Source organism: Callorhinus ursinus, unplaced genomic scaffold (genome assembly GCF_003265705.2).
Source record: "Callorhinus ursinus isolate GAN/ISIS: 27379988/994484 unplaced genomic scaffold, GSC_fseal_2.0 scaffold68, whole genome shotgun sequence".
Classification (NCBI taxonomy): domain Eukaryota; kingdom Metazoa; phylum Chordata; class Mammalia; order Carnivora; family Otariidae; genus Callorhinus; species Callorhinus ursinus.
This window is the reverse complement of record NW_027397130.1, coordinates 6,484,503-6,503,163: the sequence shown is the minus strand read 5'-3', so window position 1 is coordinate 6,503,163 and position 18,661 is coordinate 6,484,503. Positions and strand designations below refer to the sequence as shown.

At 57.2% G+C, this 18,661-nt stretch overlaps 1 protein-coding gene across 1 annotated transcript; it reads left to right on the top strand.

The window, feature by feature from the left end:
- The first annotated feature begins 414 nt into the window (after positions 1-414).
- On the top strand, positions 415-18,661 carry NHERF1 (NHERF family PDZ scaffold protein 1). The gene is made up of 6 exons (XM_025859913.2): positions 415-1,273; positions 13,031-13,192; positions 14,065-14,218; positions 16,226-16,266; positions 17,447-17,536; positions 17,772-18,661. Exons 1-6 carry the CDS (start codon positions 812-814, stop codon positions 17,961-17,963), a joined length of 1,101 nt encoding a protein of 366 aa, XP_025715698.1. The 5' UTR covers positions 415-811; the 3' UTR covers positions 17,964-18,661.

The window sequence follows — 18,661 nt, the reverse complement described above, 5'->3', positions numbered from 1 at the left end:
CCGCACCCCTCTAAGCGTGTCCTTGGACAACGCAAAGCCCACGAACGGGAAAATATCGTTATTCAAGCAACGTTATTGGGCCGGAGGTGGACCTAGTCTTACTCGCAAGACTTCTGGGACCCCGCAGCCCCGGAGCTGGAGCGGTTTCCCCGACAACAGTTGCTCCCCACCCCCTACCCTCCCAACCCCTCACTGCGGTACACACAAGGATTTAGCTAAAGGTCGTTAAAACGTTAGAGTCCTTTACTCGTGGGTTGGCTCTCCTCAATCCCCGCCAAAGGTAGGGAAAACCAGAAGCCTAAGCGCCCCTCTGCCCAGTACCGGGAGCTCGCCCCGCCCCCCGCCTCAACTTTGTCCACTTGGTAACAAAACACTTCCACTTCCTGAGCCCTCTTTCTTCTCGCGCCGCGGGGCGTCGCGCCGAGCCCAGGACCCCGCCCCCGCGCGTTCCCATTGGCCGGCGTCGTTCACCCGGCCCGAGCGACCCTGTCCGTGGTCTCTGATTGGGCTGCGGTGTCCACACCCTCGGTGTGGCCCCGCCCCCGGAATAAGGGGCTGGAGCCGATTCGAGATCGCTCAGACGCCGCGCTGGGTGGGGATTGGTCCACGCGCTCCTGCTTCAACTCCTCGCAGTTCGCGGCCGCCGCTCGCCGCACACCTGTTCGCTCAGCCCACCCCGCGGCGCGGGGATTCTCTGCGGTGCTTCCTCCCGCCTGCCAGTCCGCAGGGCGGGGAGAAGGGTTGAGGCTTCCTCCCGCCTCCGGCTCCCAACGGGAACCCAAGTCTCACCACTGAGCCGTCGCAGGGCGAGATGAGCGCGGACGCGGCGGCCGGGGCGCCCCTACCCCGGCTCTGCTGTCTGGAGAAGGGCCCGAACGGCTACGGCTTCCACCTGCACGGGGAGAAGGGCAAGGTGGGCCAGTTCATCAGGCTGGTGGAGCCCGGTTCGCCAGCCGAGAAGGCGGGGCTGCTTGCCGGAGACCGGCTGGTGGAGGTGAACGGCGAGAACGTAGAGAAGGAGACCCACCAACAGGTGGTGAGCCGCATCCGCGCGGCGCTCAACGCAGTGCGCCTGCTGGTGGTCGACCCCGAGACGGACGAGCGGCTGCAGAAGCTGGGTGTCCAGGTCCGGGAGGAGCTGCTGAACGCCCAGGACGGGCCCGGGCAGGCCGAGCCGCCGGCCGCCACCGAGACGCAGGGGGCTGGTGGCGAAAATGAGTCGCAGGCCGCCGCGCCGGAGCCGCACGAAACCGAGAAGAGCCGTCCGGAGCGGGTAAGTGTGGACCCTGACCCGGCGGCGACTGGAAGGGGATGGGAGGGGGAAGCGGGAGGAGACCCAGGCGCCCCTTGGACGTCCAACCCCGCGCCTGCCTCCTCTTTCTGAAACTAGATCCTCGAGGGGGGAACTGCTTCCGCCTACCGACAGGTCGCACTGGCTTGGGGCTGCGTCCAAGTTGCTAGGTTGGGGCTGCGTCCCGTTACCCCCACGCCCCTTCCCAGACCGGGCTGGGACCCTGAGCATCTTGCCACCTGCACTTCTTGTCCCTTGGCCTTTGGGAGTGGGAGTGAGGGAGGGCAGCTCAAGGGAGTGCAGTCCCCTTTCCTTGGCTCTGCTGGCGGTGTCCGTTTCCATTCTTCGGATCCCCGCAATCCTTCCCCTCCTCGGCCACCGCACTTCCAGCAGCCCCAGAGGTGCCAGCTTCCTCCCCGGCCTCTGTGGGTGGTAGCTGAAGCTGGGGTGAAGCAACCGCCACCCCGACTTCAAAAAGCCAGAGTAACAACCCCCTTTCCGTCCCGAGCCCCGGCGCAAGGAGGGGAGGGGTCGCCGACAGGGTTCTCCAGGGACCGCCCCACCCCCGCCGGCTGGTGCGTGTATCATTAACTTCAGCCCGGCTGGACTTCATCCTCCTGAAGTACAGTGTGACTTTTAAGAGAGGGAGCCCCACGGGCTCAGGGCGATGTGTGGGGGTGGGGTGCGGGGAGGAGGTGCAGAGGCGTCTCGGGGGTGGTGGCGACTCTGCCACCCAGAAGGATTTATGAGTCTCAGGAATGTGAGGAGTAAGCGCTCGCTTGTATCTGGGATTGGGAGGGGAGGATCTTGGAGGAAGGGAAGGGGCTGGGAGGAGGGTGGGGAGAGAGTGGTCGGGTGTCGCTGGGCCATGCAGAAGCCAGGGGAACTCACCAGAGGCAGGTGGTCTTGCCCTGTCGTTGTCTGTCTCACTCCCGTCCCAGGACAGCAAGCAGGCTGGTTGCTTTTTGTCCATGTTTGGTGTTTTCCAAACGGTCCCAGTTTGGATCAGCGCAGTAGGAAAACAGGAGTTGTGATGAGAGCCTTCTGTCCCCAGAGAGTGAAGGGGGAGGCCTTAGGGTGCAGACTGTAGGGAGCAGAGCCTGGGCCTCCCAGGGCCCGTTTGGCTTGCACCAGCTCTCCACCTGGTGGCAGCGTGTGGCAGGAGTGTCCGTGATGCCCGCAGAAGCCTCCCTGGACAGAGAAAGGGCACCCTTCAGCCTGAAGGTAGAAGGTGGATCTGGAGAGGACCAGCTGGTTTGGTGGAAGTGAAGGAAGTGAGGTCACCAGGAGCCCCATCCAGCCAGAGCTGGGTGCTGGGAATACAAGGGCCGCCAGGCTCCCACTTCCTGCCACTGCCAAGCTGGCATTGGCAAGGATGGGGGAGGATCGGAGCATCCCTGGCAGGGGTTTGACACCAGGGAGTTGGAACCCATGACCTCTGGTCCCAGGCAGAAATCCAGTTTGAACTTTGTGCTGAGCTGAGTGTATCGATTTGTCATTCCCTTTTTTTTGGACTTTGGCACTGGCACAAGTAACCACCTCCCCACTCCCCATCCCCTGCCAAGATGCTGTTATGTTCAGCTCCTCCCCCTTGCCCTTTCGTTTTTGTTTTTGTTTTGTTTTGTTTTTGCTGCTGGGTGCAGGAGGATCTGGGGGGAGGTGAGAGGATGCCAGGGGCTTGGAGGCTTGACCCAGCATATGCACTCCCAACCATACCATCTGAGAAAGCAGCCGAGCTTGACTTTCTGCTTTCGGCTGACCACAGAATCAGATTCCCCCAGATGGTGACGGGACATCTGCATTTGTGCGCACTTTGTTAGGCCAGGAGTAGGGAATAGAATACCCTCCAGCCAGTCCTGGGGACACCATCACCAGGCCGCTTGGGGCTTCAGGTCAACAGGCAAGTCACAGAAGTTCCCTGAGCCTTGGTTCTCCCATCTGTAAAATGGGGAGTGCTGTCATACAGTGACACCTGCCTCCTCTAGGATTTTACAAATAGTGGGAAGTACTTGAGCCCCAAGTGGATGCTGAATGGAGCACCTTTCTGCCCAGGCATTTGTGCGAGGATGCTTTCATCCTCATGCAAAGCCAGTTCCTCTGGTAGGAAATGTCCATGAAATCTGGTATGGTGGCCATGCAGGTGACCCACCCTGTCATTGCAAAAAAAAAAAAAAAAAAAGTTAATAAACATAGTAAGACTTTTTCCCTAAAAGTCATCTCATATAAAGAATTTGAGTTTTACTAATTAGTTTTAGCCTGAACTTGTTTGCAAAATGGAGACTGTTACGGTATCTTCATTGGTTCTCACAAGTGCAAAAGGTGTTAGGTGGACAAGTGCCATGCAGAGATTGGGTGGCAGGTGACATCTCATTGGGAAGACCAACCTGGGTCAAGAATCCTACAGGGCAGAGGGTGTGGGGTGGCTGTAATACAGTCTGAGGAGGAGGGGGAGGGGACTTCCAGCTGTGCCCACCTGCTCCCTCGGTGGCTTTCCTCACCCCCACCAAGGAAGGATCGGCAACAGCCCTGCTCACAGCCCCCACAGTCACAGTGGTGGGTGGGCAGCAGGCCTGAGTCACCACAGCTGTACTAGCTGGGCCCCACCTCGAGCCAAGTGTCTTTTTTTTTTTTAAGATTTTATTTATTTGTCAGAGATAGAGAGCGTGAGAGAGACAGAGAGCGGGGAGGGGGGTGGATAGAGGGAGAAGCAGGCTCCCGGCCCGAGCAGGGAGCCTGATGCGGGGCTCTATCCCAGGACCCTGGGATCATGACCTGAGCCCAAGGCAGACGCTTAACGACTGAGCCACCCAGGCGCCCCAAGCCAAGTGTCTTAACCTCCAAGGCCTCTGTCTCCTCTTGTGGAAGTTGGAGCGTAGCCGCTGCTACATGGGCTGGGGATTACACGGGCGGGTCTGTAAAGGCAGTAGCTTGGTGCCTGGCACTAAGTTACTGCTCTGCAAACGTCCCTGTTGGTATTTGAATTGGTAAGTATTTCGCACATTACATGTCCCCCCGCGGGGCAGCTAGCCCTGGACCTGCCCCTCCTTGGGCAAGTGCAGCTGTGTCCGAGCCTGGCGCTCTGTGAACGCTCAGTCGGAGGCCACTGCTCTTGAATAATCAGAAGGTGCTCCACAGCCCTTCCCAATCTGGCAGCCCGACGATACCCTTCAGCCTGGGAACCCACTCCACGAGGCACACTCTGCAAAACCACTCACAGCCCGCATAGCCTTACCCTGCAGGCAGAATGAGCGCTTTCTTTGCTCCCCTCCTGGTCCCAGTCCTCTACATCTTTTATTGCTGTGAACACACAATATTCGAATCATCTGTTCATGATCTTGACCCACTGCCATGGTGAGGAGGGCGAAGGCTGTGGCTGCTTTGTGTTTCTATCCCCCTCGCCGTGCCTGGCACAGAGTAGGGAAGGGCTCACATAATTCTTGAATGAATGAATGCATAACAGCCATCAGGCACCTTTTTTTCTTTTTTAAAGATTTTATTTACCTATTTGACAGGGAGAGATACAGCGAGAGAAGGAACACAAGCAGGGGGAGTGGGAGAGGGAGAAGCAGGCTTCCCGCCGAACAAGGAGCCCGATGCGGGGCTCGATCCCAGGACTCTGGGATCATGACCTGAGCCAAAGGCAGACGCTTAACGACTGAGCCACCCAGGCGCCCCCATCAGGCACCTTTATCCTAATTCATCTCAGTCCAGCACACCTGGGCCTGTTTGTGCCTCAGGCACACCCAGAGATCGAAATTCCAGGCAGAACCTACCCACTCCTTTTTCTTGCCTGCTAGCAGCTTCCATCTGGGGACTAGAAAGCTAAAATTGTCCATTGTTGCCTGCAAATCTCAGCTTCTACGTCTGTGAAATGGGAACACCAGAACCCACCTTGCAGGGTTTGGGGGCGATTTGATGAGATGATAGGAGTGTGTGTGTGTCAGTACCCAGCTTGGGGTGCATTCCTGCCAGATGTGACCCTGATCCCAGAGGCAGAAACAGCGCAGGCTGGGATACCTGCCTGGTTCAGTCCATGGAGCTTGTGACTCTTGGTCTTGGGGTCGTGAGTTTGAGCTCCACATTGGGCACAGAGCTTACTTAGAAAATAAATTTGGGGTGCCTAGATGGCTCAGTCGGTTGAGCAGCTGCCTTCAGCTCAGGTCATGATCCCAGGGTCCTGGGACGGAGCCCCGCATGTGGCTCCCTGCTCAGTGGGGAGCCTGCTTCTCCCTCTCCCTCTCCCTCTGCTCCTCCCCGCCCAGGTCGCTTGTACTCACTTTCTTAAATAGATAAAATCTTTTAAAAAATAAATAAATAAAATTTAAATTAAAAGAAAAAGAAACAGTGCACGCACCCTAGGCAGCAAGGTGGGTGGGTGGGCAGAATTCACTGGCAGCCTACCAACTTCTTTCCCAGGACAGGCAGGCCATTTCCCACTGGCCAAGTTGGGAGTTTGGGAGGGCAGAACAGAGTCTGAGCTGTGGGATGTTTGGATTTTATTTTATTTTTTTTAAAGATTGTATTTATTATTTGAGAGAGAGGATGAGATAGAGCATGAGAGGGGGGAGGGTCAGAGGGAGAAGCAGACTCCCTGCTGAGCAGGGAGCCCGATGCGGGACTCGATCCCGGGACTCCAGGATCATGACCCGAGCTGAAGGCAGCTGCCCAACCAACTGAGCCACTCAGGCACCGGATGTTTGGATTTTAAATAGACAGGGTATGTGATAGTTTGAGTGTTGCTTCCTTCTCTGAAGCCATATATTTGGGATCTCCTTCTACCCTGGTTCCTACCTTCAGGTTCCTCTCGAGTTAAATCAATAATTCTGGAGGTAATTCTCTTGGAGACAGAATGGGGCATCCTCCGTATGTCTAGATGCAGCCCGTTCTCTTCCTCTCCAGACTTCCCATCCCACGGGGCCCTGGGAAGGTGGGCGAGCACTTAGGAATTAGTGCTGCAGGCCTTTTACAGAGAGAAGCCAGAGTTCTCGACCCCGGTATTAGATGTTCCTCTGTTTGTCGCTGCTCTGAGATGGAGTAGCCCGAGCGGGGAAGGAAACTCAGAGTTCTAGTGCAGCCTTCTGTCATAAAGATACTGATGTCCATTTCACGGATTCCCCTGTGACAGCCCTGCAAGTTAGGTATTAGTTTCTCCATTTTGTGAGCGGATAGTCATTGTTCAGTAAATGACAGCTATTATTTGTGTCTGGCAGTGTGCTGTGTACTAAACATGCCTTATGTTGGGGCGCCTGGATGGCTCAGTCTGTTAAAGCATCTGACTCTTGATTTCCACTCAGATCATGATCTCAGGGTCATGAGATAGAGCCCCAAGTCTCTCTCTCTCTCTCTCTCTCTCTCTCTCTCAAATAAATAAATCTTTAGAAAAATAAACAAAAAAATAATATGCCTTAATGTCATTCAATCTACAAAACCGCCCATGAGGCAGATATCAGCCCCCATGGTCTGCGTGGAAACGGAGGCTTGGTCGGTTCAGGTGGGCGGCCCCAGGGCTCTCAGCTAGTGAGACCTTACCACATGGATGGGGGTGTATCTTGGAACCCGGCCCTCTGACTCCAGTGCCTGCACATCCATTCAGCCACGCTTGAGGGCCTGACTGTCCAGCTGGGTGTCTCTGCCCATTACATCTGGGCCACATAAGAGCCATCACAGTGGAAGAAATTCAGGCTGCTTGCACCAGCTCCTTGCAAGGAAGGGTCCCGGTAGCTTCTGTCTCTAGGGGGTGTCCTTCAGCACCACCAGGAAAACGCATCAGCCCAGAAGTGGCCTGGCTCCTTACCCCAACCCCCTGAGTCCTAAGAACCCACCCTTGTTGGCTCTGGGGCTTCCTTGTAGCACAAAGGGCCCCTGCTGAAGGCCAACCTTAACTGTTGGCCTTGGCCTTCCTTCACCCCTGGAGTAGGACAACTCACCATGTCCCTGGCCCTCTGGGCAATGTTTGGGTTCCTGTGCCTTAGAAAAGGATGAGCGGCACAGATTCCCTAATTCACTCATTGCTGTGTTGTCTGAGGCTAGAGTTCTGACTTCCTAGAGTCAGTCTCCTGCCTCCCCTGGGTGTGTTATAAGGTCATGGTGCCCAGTTTGAATGTGTGTGTGGAAAAAGAAAATAGCAAATGTCTGTGTATGGGAAGGGTGATTTAGAAACGTGTTTTTGGCGGGGGCGGGGGGGGGCGCCTGGGTGGCTCAGTTAGTTGAGTGTGCACTCATGATTTTCAGCTCAGGTCATGATCTCTGGGTCATGGGATAGAGCTCTTGCGGTGGGACTCCACGCTCAGCAGAGAGTCTGCTTGAGAGTCTCCCCACTTGCACAGGCACACCGCCCCTAAAATAAATAAATCTTTAAAAAATAGTTTTGAGGGCTGGCAGCCTAATGATTGAGGGTGAGGCCTCTAGAATATGAGCAGGCCATTGTGGCAGCCACCGGCCATGTGTGGCACTTAGCGCTTGAAATGTGCTCGTCCCAGTTGAGGTGTGCTGGAAGTAAGAAATGCACATCAGATTTTGAAGACTTCCTATGAACAAAAAGACCTAAAATATGCTGTTAATAATTTTGAAGTGGATATGTTGAAATGGTAGCAGTTTGGGCACATTATGTGAAATAAGATCATTATAATTAATTTCTAATTTCTTTTTTACTTTAATGCGACTACTGGGAAATTTTAAATTGCCTGCATGACCGACACGCTGTTCCTGTTGGGCAGGGCTGCTCCCCACCTGAGTTCGGAGCCTGCCTTCTCACCTCAGCTGTGTACCTGAGCGATTTATGTGATCTTTTTGAACCTGAGTTCCCTCATCTGGGAACCAAGGGCAGTAATACCTTCCTCACAGGACTATAATTGGGTTTGAATGAGAAAACGCACATAAAAGCCTGGTGCGGTCCTTGGCACACAGTACGGGCTCAGTAAACATTAGCTTCTATTTGTTATTTTAATAGAGCCCCAATTACACAAGCTCTCTGAAGGTCTTTGTCCCTCTCAGGACAGCAGTTAAATCCAGTGACTTCTGGGAGGAGGGTGAGGATGCATTGCCTGTGGAGCAGGCGGGCATGGGGCGGCCAGCCTGGATGGTGTCCAGCCAGGCAGCAGCCCACGTACCAGCCTGCTCCATCCCAGGCTTGCCCAGCCCTGGGGAGACCTGAGCCAAACTCCTTCGGGTGGGTCTCTGGCCAGCACCAGGAGAAAAGAACCAGAGGAAGAAGCTGACTCAGGGCCCCTGCGTGGGGCCTGGGAGAAGCAGCTCCCACTTTAGCATAGGTCTCCCTCCCGGATCCACCCAGCTGGGCTCCTGAGAGGGGCTTTCCCACTGAGAAACAGGAAGGACAAGATCAAGGGCTAGAGTAGGTCCTTTTTTGCAAATGGAGGTGTCCAACATCCCTCAGTCTGCACAGACCTGGGTGGGGAAGGTTCTGTAGGGTGAAGTAAAGACACACCAGGGCCAAGGGGCATGGGTCAGTGGCTGCCAAGGCTTTTTTTGTACCTCGGGTGAGGAGATGATGCCTTTAGCCTAGAGCTCTGGACACTGGCCAGTGGTCTGAGCTCCTGGTCACTTCCCAACCTGTCCTGAGGACAGTGCCCCCTTGCTGCCCAGTCACATGTTACCCTCAGGCCAGGCCAGCTCTCACCGTCCGTCATGGCTTCCTTGAAGAGCTAGCACCAGCCCCAAGCTTGTGTCTCTAAACAACCAAGCTGCCTCCCAGAGCAGCCACCGTTCCCAATGCCCAGGATACCCCGTATCCCACCCCCACCAGAACCACTCCCCTGGCCCCCTGGCCCCCACCCCATTGTTGGGGCTGATCTCCCTGGGTCAGCAGGCTTCAATCTTATCTGCATAAACAAGAGCCTTTGGTTGGGCTGGGCTGGGCTGGGATGGGGAAAGGCAATCTTGGGAGGTGAGGGTCACGTGACCTCTGTTGTTCCCCTAGCTACCCTGGTGGTCTTCCTGCTCTAACAGCCCATTCCTTCTGGGGCCCAGAGCTGGCTGGCCTTCTGTAAGCAGCCTGGCTGTTTTCTATAGCCATGACATCGGCCAGGGAGGGGCTGGGCCCAATGGGGCGTTGGCCCCCAGCAGCCCTCCCCCAGGACGAACAGGGAGTGGCCCTGGGCCTGCTCCCCAGAGACGGGTGCTGGGATTAGGGTATCAACTTTCCTCAGCTTTCCAGGTGGTTGCTGGTGGCGCCTATTGAATTCCCTGTCCGTCCACTCCTAGGGCTGCGGGGGTGGAGGTGACTGGGCGGCCACTTGGGGCCAGGCTGGGCTCCCTGGGAGAGAAGGGGGAATGGAGGGGACGGCCACAGGGGCCTGTGACAGGATTTGGGACAGCCTGACAACTTAAGGGTGGAAGAAGCCTCCAGGAGAAGATTCTGGAGGCAGCTGTCTGGCAAGGTCTTTTCTGGACAGCTTGTCTGGTGTTGCCTGGAAGTGAGACTCAGACCCGCCCCGCCCCCCAGCCACCCCAGCTCACTTGTGTTGTCCTTTGGCCACCATTGCCTCTTGTTCCTTCCTCTTGCTTCCGAGTCTCCACCAGGCTCCTCACTGAGCAGGTCCTGACTTCTACTTCTGACCTGTCATAGTTACTGGGAGCCCAACCTGGCACTCTGAACGCTCTGAGGCCATGCTCCCCTTGAAGTTGCCTCCCCACCCCCAGCTCTGGACCCCTCTGGAGCTGGTACTGTGGCGCAGGGCCCCTCCCAAGCTCCTGGGGGCACACACCAGACCAAGATGGCCTGGACTTTCTATCTGCCCCCTTTCCCCAGAGGCAGAACCCAGATTCTACTTCAGCGCTGGGGGTGCAGGCCCAGGAACAACAGTGGCCAAGCTCTGCCCAGGGACTCCTCCTGCCAGCACCAGCCTCCACCCTGGCTGCTGGGATGGGCTCCTCTGATGGGCTGACTCAGCATCTGGCAGTGACATCTCCTGGAGACAGCTGGGGGAGGGGTGGAGAAAAACAGGCTGGTCTCCCTGGAAGAAGAGAAGTCCCCCACCTTGGGAAGGGAGGGAGTCCCCAGACACCTAGGAAGGAGGGGGCTGGATGGGGCTCTGTAGGTGTCTAACATTTCGGGAAACCACCTGGAGCTTCCTGCCCCCCCCCCCCCCCCCCCCCCCCCCCCCCCCCAGAGGGTAATGGAACAGGTCCCAATACAGGGGGAAGGGAGCAGGGGGGGAGCTGAGCCCCATTTCCTCCAATCCCCATGGCTTGGGACTGGCAGAGGGGAGTGAGGATCAGTAAGAGAAGCCTGCGGCCCTGAGACCCAGGCCTGACCGCCAGGCTGCCCCAGCCCAGGCCTGCCCACTGCTGCATCGCTTATCCCAAGCTCAGGCTGGAGCTCTGGCCGCAAGGGGCCTTGAGCACCCGGAAGGAAGGCTGTGGTTTCATCAGCGACCAGCTGCCTCCCAGCAGAGGCCGCCGCCACTGTGGGAGAGCAACCCATGTTTATGACTCCCGCTGAGGCCTCCTCCCAGTCTGGACTTGGGTCCTTCAGGGCCAGCCCATGGATGGTGGAAGGAACATGGGATCCAAGTCAGAGAGCTTGTGGGAGCTCCGGCTCCTCCACTGTGAAGCAAGGTGACATCAGGCAGCGGGCTTAACATCTGGACTCTGTTTCCCTGTCTTGAGAATGGGGGTGACCAGCCCCAGCCAGGTTGCTACGGGAAGGCTCTTTGGAATGAGAGGAGGTGGAGAGAAGCAGGGACGTCACAGCTGCTCGCGCCACCTCCCCCCCACCCCCTGCACGATTCTCCTCCCCACTTTCTCAGGGTGATTGCGGGCTCTGCCTGGCTGGGGCAGAAAGCTGAGCCTGCACAGTGGTAGCAACTGGTCAGACCTGTTCCTGCTCACCTCGGCCTGGGGGAGGGCTGGGCCAGCGGCTTTGTGGAGGGATTAGCTGGAGGGGAGAGAAGAGCCTCACTTACTCCCGAACAAGATCCTGTGGGGGCTGCCAGGGGATAAGCAGCAGCACGCAGGGAGGAGGGGGGCCCTCCTGGGATTGCACCCTGCTGACAGTTGGGGAGAAGAGGATGCTTCACAACCACTGGGCACCCCCTCTGCCCCCCCCCAACTTTTTTTTAATGCTTGCTTCTCTGGCTTTGCTATTGTATGGGGTGAGGGGAGCCTGCTGAAGGAGAAACTAGGGAAGGGCCCAGGGCCTCTGGCCCAGATCAGGGTGAACACAGGTCCAACCATCACCCCTTCTTCTGTCTTCCTCTCCACACCCCACACCAACATCCTGAAACACGGAAAGACCTGCCCGGGCAGTGGAAGGAAGGCAAAGTCATCCTTTGGCCACCCCCACCCCCCATGAGAGTGGAGGGGTGAGGAGCCTCAAGAGGTAGCTGCCTCCTGGGACTGGCAAGTTGGGGCAGGAGGCCTGTAAGCTCTCCTTTCCTTCACTGCCTCCCTGGCCAGCTCTGCTCCCAGCTGGGGACTGGCGTTTCAGAGCAGCCTGGCCCCCACCCTACCCCCCAGAATCTCCCTTCTCGGATTCATGTGACTGTTCTAGTGTTCCCAGCACTGGGAAGGTCTGCATGTGCACAGGGATTTTGAAGTTGTGGAGTGTTCCCACCTGTATGAATTACCTCACTTGGCCTCCCGGCGACCCTGGGACCCTATAAATGAGGAACCAGAGGCGCAAAAAGGAAATGACTTGCCCCGGGTCACAGAGCTAGTAAGTAGGGAAGCTGACCCTGGGGCCAGGGCCTTGACTCCAGCCTTCGCTCGTTGACTGGTGGCCTGGGGGATCACCCGGCACTAGGAGGATGGCTGCTGCAGCCCTGCCCAGGCCTGGGAGGAGGGGAAGAGGGACCCCCAAGTCAGGCCTTGGGCTCAAGCTTCTGGCCAAGGTTCCAGTTGCTTGGCCCATGCACACCCAGATTCCCTCCATTGTGTAAATGGGTCCTAGGGCTGCAACGTCTAAGCTAAGCTACTTAAGTTGGACCAAGGATGGTGAAAACCATTTTCAGCTGAGTGTCCGAGTGCTGGAGAAAAACCTTCCTGAGCCCTGTCAGCCCCCACTCTGGGCCGTGGCCACAGCCACGCAGGGCTCCCTGCAGCCCAGCCCTGCTTTTCATGGCCCCTTCCCCATTCAGGTTTCCCCAACAGGGCCTTTGGGGTTCTGCTTCCTGCACCCCCAGCCTTCTGCTGGTGGGGGTCCCTGTCCTGTCCAGGACCCCTGGCTGTGCTTCCCCCAGGTCTGGGGTCATCTGGCCGCCTGCTGCCTTTTGCCTGGGCCGTTTGGCTTGGATGGGGAAAGGCTTTACTATAAACATGCTGACCAGCTTTCAGTAAACACCTGCCCTGTCTCCCCTGCTGCAGAGAACTGGGTACCAAGGGGCCCAGATCCCCAGTCACCCAGCCAGGCTAACAGCCGTACCACCCCCACCCCAAAGGGGGCCAGACTGAACATTTACAGGGGAGGGATAAGGTAACAGTCAAAATAACACAGTTAACCTTAGAATGTCACAAAGGGAGGGACTTGAGCTAAACTGGTCCCACCTCCCATCTGCCAGAAGGAGGTAACTGGCCTGGACGGGGCACCTGGGCGGTTTGCTACGATGCCAGGTCTTCTGGGTCCCAGCCCAGCATTCTCTCAACTTGCTCTGTGGGACCTCAGCAAACTTGCCTGATTCCCATGTGTTCCTTGGGGGCTAGGGGAAGGGGTCAGGCACCGGGCAGGGAGGGTGGGACCTAGGATGACGGAGAATGGCCACGGACCCTCCTTTATCCCCACAGCGTGAGCTACGGCCTCGGCTCTGCACCATGAAGAAGGGTGCCAATGGCTACGGCTTCAACTTGCACAGCGACAAGTCCAGGCCAGGCCAGTTCATCCGGGCAGTGGACCCAGACTCACCTGCCGAGGCCTCAGGACTCCGGGCTCAGGACCGCATCGTGGAGGTGACGCTTCTTGTCCTCTTTCCAGGCACCCCCTTCCTGCCTGCCTCCACACAGATAAGCAGTTCCTGGGGTAGCCATCCCACCACCTGCTACCTGCTCCTTGGTTGGCCCAAGGGGTCCAGGCAGCACATAGATCTCAGATGGAGGGAGGGAGCCAGAGAGAGGAGAAGCATGGTGGGTGGGTGGGTGGGTGGGCAGGAGGGAGGGAAGGAAGGAAGGTAGAAAGGAAGGGTGGTGGATGGTGGATGGACTTCTTTCCTGCCCCCACCTTCTCTGGGTTCTTATTCACTGAGAGACACACACTCAGTGGCCCAGGGTTCACCCCGCCATTCCAGTAGATGTGTGGGGCCGCCCGCAGTTTCCTACTGCCTGAGGCCTCCATGGTGGCAGGTGAACTCAGACACTCTTGTGTGGTGCTCAGGAGGAACGGAAACATGAACCCCGTGCCATGGGCAGGACCCAGAATCTCAGTCTTAGAACCTTAGAGCTAGAACAGCTCTCCCAAGACTTCTCATTTTACACGGGAGCAAACCATGGCCCAGAGCGGGAAGTCAGATATTAGTACATAGAAACGCTCGGGCCCATCCCAGGCCTCCCCGATCTTTCCTGTCCCTTGTGTCACAGCTGTGTTTGTTTAGTCTTTTCTGGATATTTTCTTTGGCTTTTCTCATGTGTCCTGCCTCCTCACTTGATTGTCAAGTGGGAGGACCACTTGGCTTAGTTCAAGGCTCCACAGGCCGGGGGCGGGGGCGCAGGGGGCTTCACCTCCCCAGACTGCCAAATGGCGAGGACACGGAAAGGACCGTTCATACCGCCCCCACCTACCCCCCAAAACTGTGCCAGTAACCCCGGCACCCCCCCACCCCCCACAGGTGAACGGGGTCTGCGTGGAGGGCAAGCAGCACGGCGATGTGGTGTCTGCCATCAAGGCTGGTGGGGATGAGACCAAGCTGCTGGTGGTCGACAAGGAGACTGATGAGTTCTTCAAGAAATGCAAAGTGATCCCATCTCAGGAGCACCTGAATGGTGAGCAGATGGCAGCCCCCAAGTCAGGGATGTTGGCCAGTGCTCTAGGTTTTACTGGGTCCCGGGCAAGCGGTGGGCAGCTTCCTGCTTCAGAGTTTCCTCTCTCTCCTTCAGGGGAGGCCAGAAGCGAAGGTTGGGAAAGAGGGGCCTGATGTCAGGGAGGAGGCGGGATGGCAGTGGGTTTCTGCGGACTGCAGAGGACAGGGTTAGGCCAGCCCAGGAGACGGCGGGACAGGACGGAGGTACTTATTCCCAGACCGAAGCTGCAGCACCAGAGGGAGGCTTCAGCCCCCAGCCCCTGCACCCCGAGCAGGTTCTCCAGGCAGCGCTCATGCAAGGGAAGGGTTAAAAACTCCAGCTTTGCTTGGTCAGATCAGAGTCCAGTGACAGGGGCCCAGGGCCTCCCCTCCCTTCTCAGGTTGTCTTGGAAACCCAGGCTCACTGGCTCTAGACTGCAGTGGGTCCCTCCTTGGCCCCTGGGCCCTTGCCCTCCCCATCCCCCATATCACGTTGGCACCTCCCCCTGCCCAAGCCCCAGCCAAACAGGGCCAGGCTACTGCCCAAGGGCAGGGAGGAGTTAAGCAAAGCTCTTCTCCCTGGTCTGGACTTTCTCCCTGGAAAGATGGCTGGTGCGGGGGGATACAACTTTTTTGGACTTCGCAGTGGGTGGGGCCTCCTTAAAGGTGTCAAGGGTTTTATTTTGTAGGGGGGGGTGATCCACCTAAAGGTCCTGCCACAGACTTAGATTCCTAGGTGGAGGGGTCAGGTGGAAGCCGACTCCAGGCATGGAAGGTGGGGCAGCACCTTACCCTTGTTTCCCAAGTTCACAGAAACCAGAGAACTCAGTGGCTATCTTAAGTGAGGGGTAAACTGAGGCCCCGAGAAGCTGCAGCCTTGCTCTTGGCCACAGGGTATGGGGAAGACAGCTGAGATCTGAATTCCACACAGCTCCTCAAATACCTTCCCGAGGCCTCCAGCATCCTTCCCCCACCTAAGAGATCAGCCCTCAGACATTCCTTCTTCTTATCTCTCTGGCTGGGTGGGATGGGCCGCCAGTGATTGTAGCCTTCAGGCCGGAGGAGCTACACAGGGAGAGGCCTGAGGGCAAGTCTCCTCCCCAGATATCTGGTGGGGGGGAGGGTCCTCCAGGCTGCCCTCCGCTCCTCCCAGTGAGCCCCTGTCCAGCCAACTGTGGGAAGAGGGTGGGTAGCAGTGGGGAAGAAATGTGACAGTCAGGTAAGCCCCACGTCCAGGCCAGCTGGAAAGATACATGGCGATCGTAAACTAAGAGTTCAGAAGAAACCCACCCAGGCTGGCCAGCCCCAGAGGTGGAACAGTCCCACCTTAACAGCCAGGTGGGGCCCGTACCTGAGTGAGCCCATTGAGGGGGACCCCAGGCTGGTGTTCTCTCCTTCTGAGCACCCCCTCACCCTCACATTGGCAAGCAGGAGTGGGGATTATTTTCTCCTTCAGCTGAGGCAGGTACTAACCAGAATCTGGGGTGTGGTTCCAACTCTGGTGATGGCGTCTTCTCCTAGGAAACGTCAGGCTCTGGTGCCCAGGCCTGGGGATCTGCATTTCTAACAAGCTTCTCAGGTGATTCTTAGGCAGCCAGCCGGGAATTTCCTCTCCCTCTAGGACAGTGGTTTTTCCAAATTGCTCATTACCCATCCGTGGTTCGCAAGATCAACTTAATAGGCAGAGACTAGCATACTTCTTTAAATGAAATTGAATTGAAAGTACTGGAGAGCATTAGGAGGTAGTAAGAGTAAATGTCGTTTTGTGAAACTTGTTACACGCAGTCTGTGTGTGCGCGCTGGGTCATCAGAATGTCGGCAGTACTTCCCGAGGGTTGCAGTCAAGAGACCTAAACACTGATGTAGGGCACAAGGTCTAATTATGGCCCAAACCCCGAAGCTATCCCTCCTCTCTGGGCGCTACTCCATCCACATTCCCCAGAGCTTCTGGACTCACCTCTGCTGTTTTGTTTTTTTTCCCTTCTCCTAGGTCCCTTGCCTGAGCCCTTTACAAACGGGGAGATTCATAAGGTAAAGGCAGACCCTCTAATGCTTCTCTGGCTCTCAAGCCAGGGGCTGCAGGAGAAGGGTGGAAGGTGGCATGGTTGGGACAAGGATGGAGGTCTGGCTCAGGTTGAAACTCCCATTTCCAAGCTGCTCCCTCCTGAGCTCCAAGTTCTGTAACTGCCGGTGCACCCCTCAACCCCTGTGTAGAGCCAAGGCAGTTGGGAGGGAGAGGCCTAGCCAGGCCCATCTGCAGCCCGCCATCCTGGTGACAAGCCCCGCCTTCAACTCCCCACCGTACAGAAGAGGCCTTTCTTCCCCCCAAGAACAGAGCTTCAGTGTCTGGACGCACGCTGCCTGGGCCCTGCTACTTCCAGTCTGGGTTGGGAGAACAAAGCCCCTCCTCCCCTCCTCCCCTCCTCCCCGGGCAGAAGGGAAGAGAAGGCAGTGGAGGCTGGGGAAGAGATGGTGGGGCCTGCTGCCAGCTGAGGCCGTAGAGGAACCCAGGCGGAGGCTGAGCACCAAGCTGAAGCCTTGGCCAAGACCTTCACTCTGGGACAGGCTGGCTCAGAGTCAGACCACAGAGCTGGAGCTCTCTGAAGGGTCTGCTCAAAGGGTTCCCATCCCCAAGGGCTACTGCGGGGGGGGGGTGGCCCTGGGCCACCTGAACCTTCTGTCACTCCATCTGTGGGCCTAGAACTCTCATCCCCTTATTCCTTCAAAGCCCTTCTTAGCTGCTTTGAGGTTAAGGTTTCAAGATTCCTGGGGTTAAGTCCAAGGAAACACGTGGGCTGCAAGAAATTCAAGGAGTATCACACAGTTCCCTGTGCCAAGCAGAGGCCCTCAGTATCTCCACACTCCATGAAGCCCCTCCATGGTCACTGGCCCAAAAGGCTAGTCAACACTGAAGGCTACTTCGGGAGGGCTGGGGAGTTGGGGGGGCTTGTGAGCCATTCAGCTAATCCCACAATGGTCCCTCCCACCTGGGTGGTGGAACCAAGGCTGCCCTCTGATCCTTAGAGGAATGTAAAACGTCAATCCCCAAGCCCCCCCCCCCCCCCCCCCCCCCGGCAGACTCAGGCAGTGGGGCTTTGGGATCGAAGGGAAAGGCTTGAGTGGAGCTTCTCAGGCCAAGGCACCTGTCTTCCCTGGGAACACCCTTTCTTGTTCAGGACTTCCCCACCCACACCCCTCCTTTTTGTGCCAGGAGAACAGTCGTGAAGCTCTGGCCGAGGTGGCCTCTGAGAGCCCCAGATCAGCCCTGGCAAGATCCATCTCCACTGACACCAGTGTGGAGGTAGGCTGCCGGCTGGGCGGGCAGAGGGTTGGCACTGGGTTACAGGAAGCCCATTCCCAGGCCACACTCGTTCCTGGCACACCAGCCTGCCCTGGAGGTCACATGCTATGCCACATTCTGTCCTTGTGACCTGGCTTCCCTGGGCACTGCCCCAAGGGAGCCACCTTGCCGAGGCTGAGGACCAGGACGCTTGGCCAGGCGCTGACTCCTGCCCTCTGCCGCTGCCTCTTTGCAGCTGAATTCCCAAGACAGCCCCAGGAAACAGGACTCCACGGCACCCTCGTCTACCTCCTCCTCCTCCGACCCCATCTTGGACTTCAACATCTCCCTGGCCGTGGCCAAAGAGCGGGCCCACCAGAAGCGCAGCAGCAAGCGGGCCCCGCAGATGGACTGGAGCAAGAAAAATGAACTCTTCGGCAACCTCTGAGCATCCTCCCTCAGGCACCTGGGAGGGCCTGGCCAGCCCCCAGGCCCCAAACCAGCTCACTCACCCTCCTCCTCACTCACTCCCTGTCTCCCCCTACCCCCAATCAACACACAAATCATCAGCCCCCCCCCCCCCGCCCCGACATCAGGTGAATCTGATTTTTCTAGAACTATGCTCTTCCCTTACCTCCGGGAAGGTGAATGTGTTTCCATCCTGCCCCAATCAGAAAACAAGACTCTTTCCTGCTCCTCCTTACTGAGTGCTTCAGCCCCTTGCCACTCTCCAGGGACATCACTGGAACCCACACCAAGCAAGACCCGGTGAGAGGTCCTGTTCCCTCATGACCCCAAGTGATGACTGAGTCCAGGGTTGATCAAGGACTTCATATGACAGCAACAGCATTGTGGAATGGACAGGGGTCCATCATCCTTGAGCTGTGGCTTGGGCATCTTATTTTTGTTCATTTGATTTTTTTTTTTTTTTGAGTGCAGTATCAGAGTTTAGAGGGATTTTTTATTTCCTTGATTTAACATGATTTCCCACGTTGTTGCATCCAGGACATAGCGGCAACCTCAGCCTTAAACTTTGTTTCTGCTCCTACCCTGGAGCCCCAGGCAGCATGGAGACGGTCTAACTCCTGCCCAACCACCCTATTGTAAGGAAACTCCAGAAATTCAACTGGCTTCCAAACTGCCTCA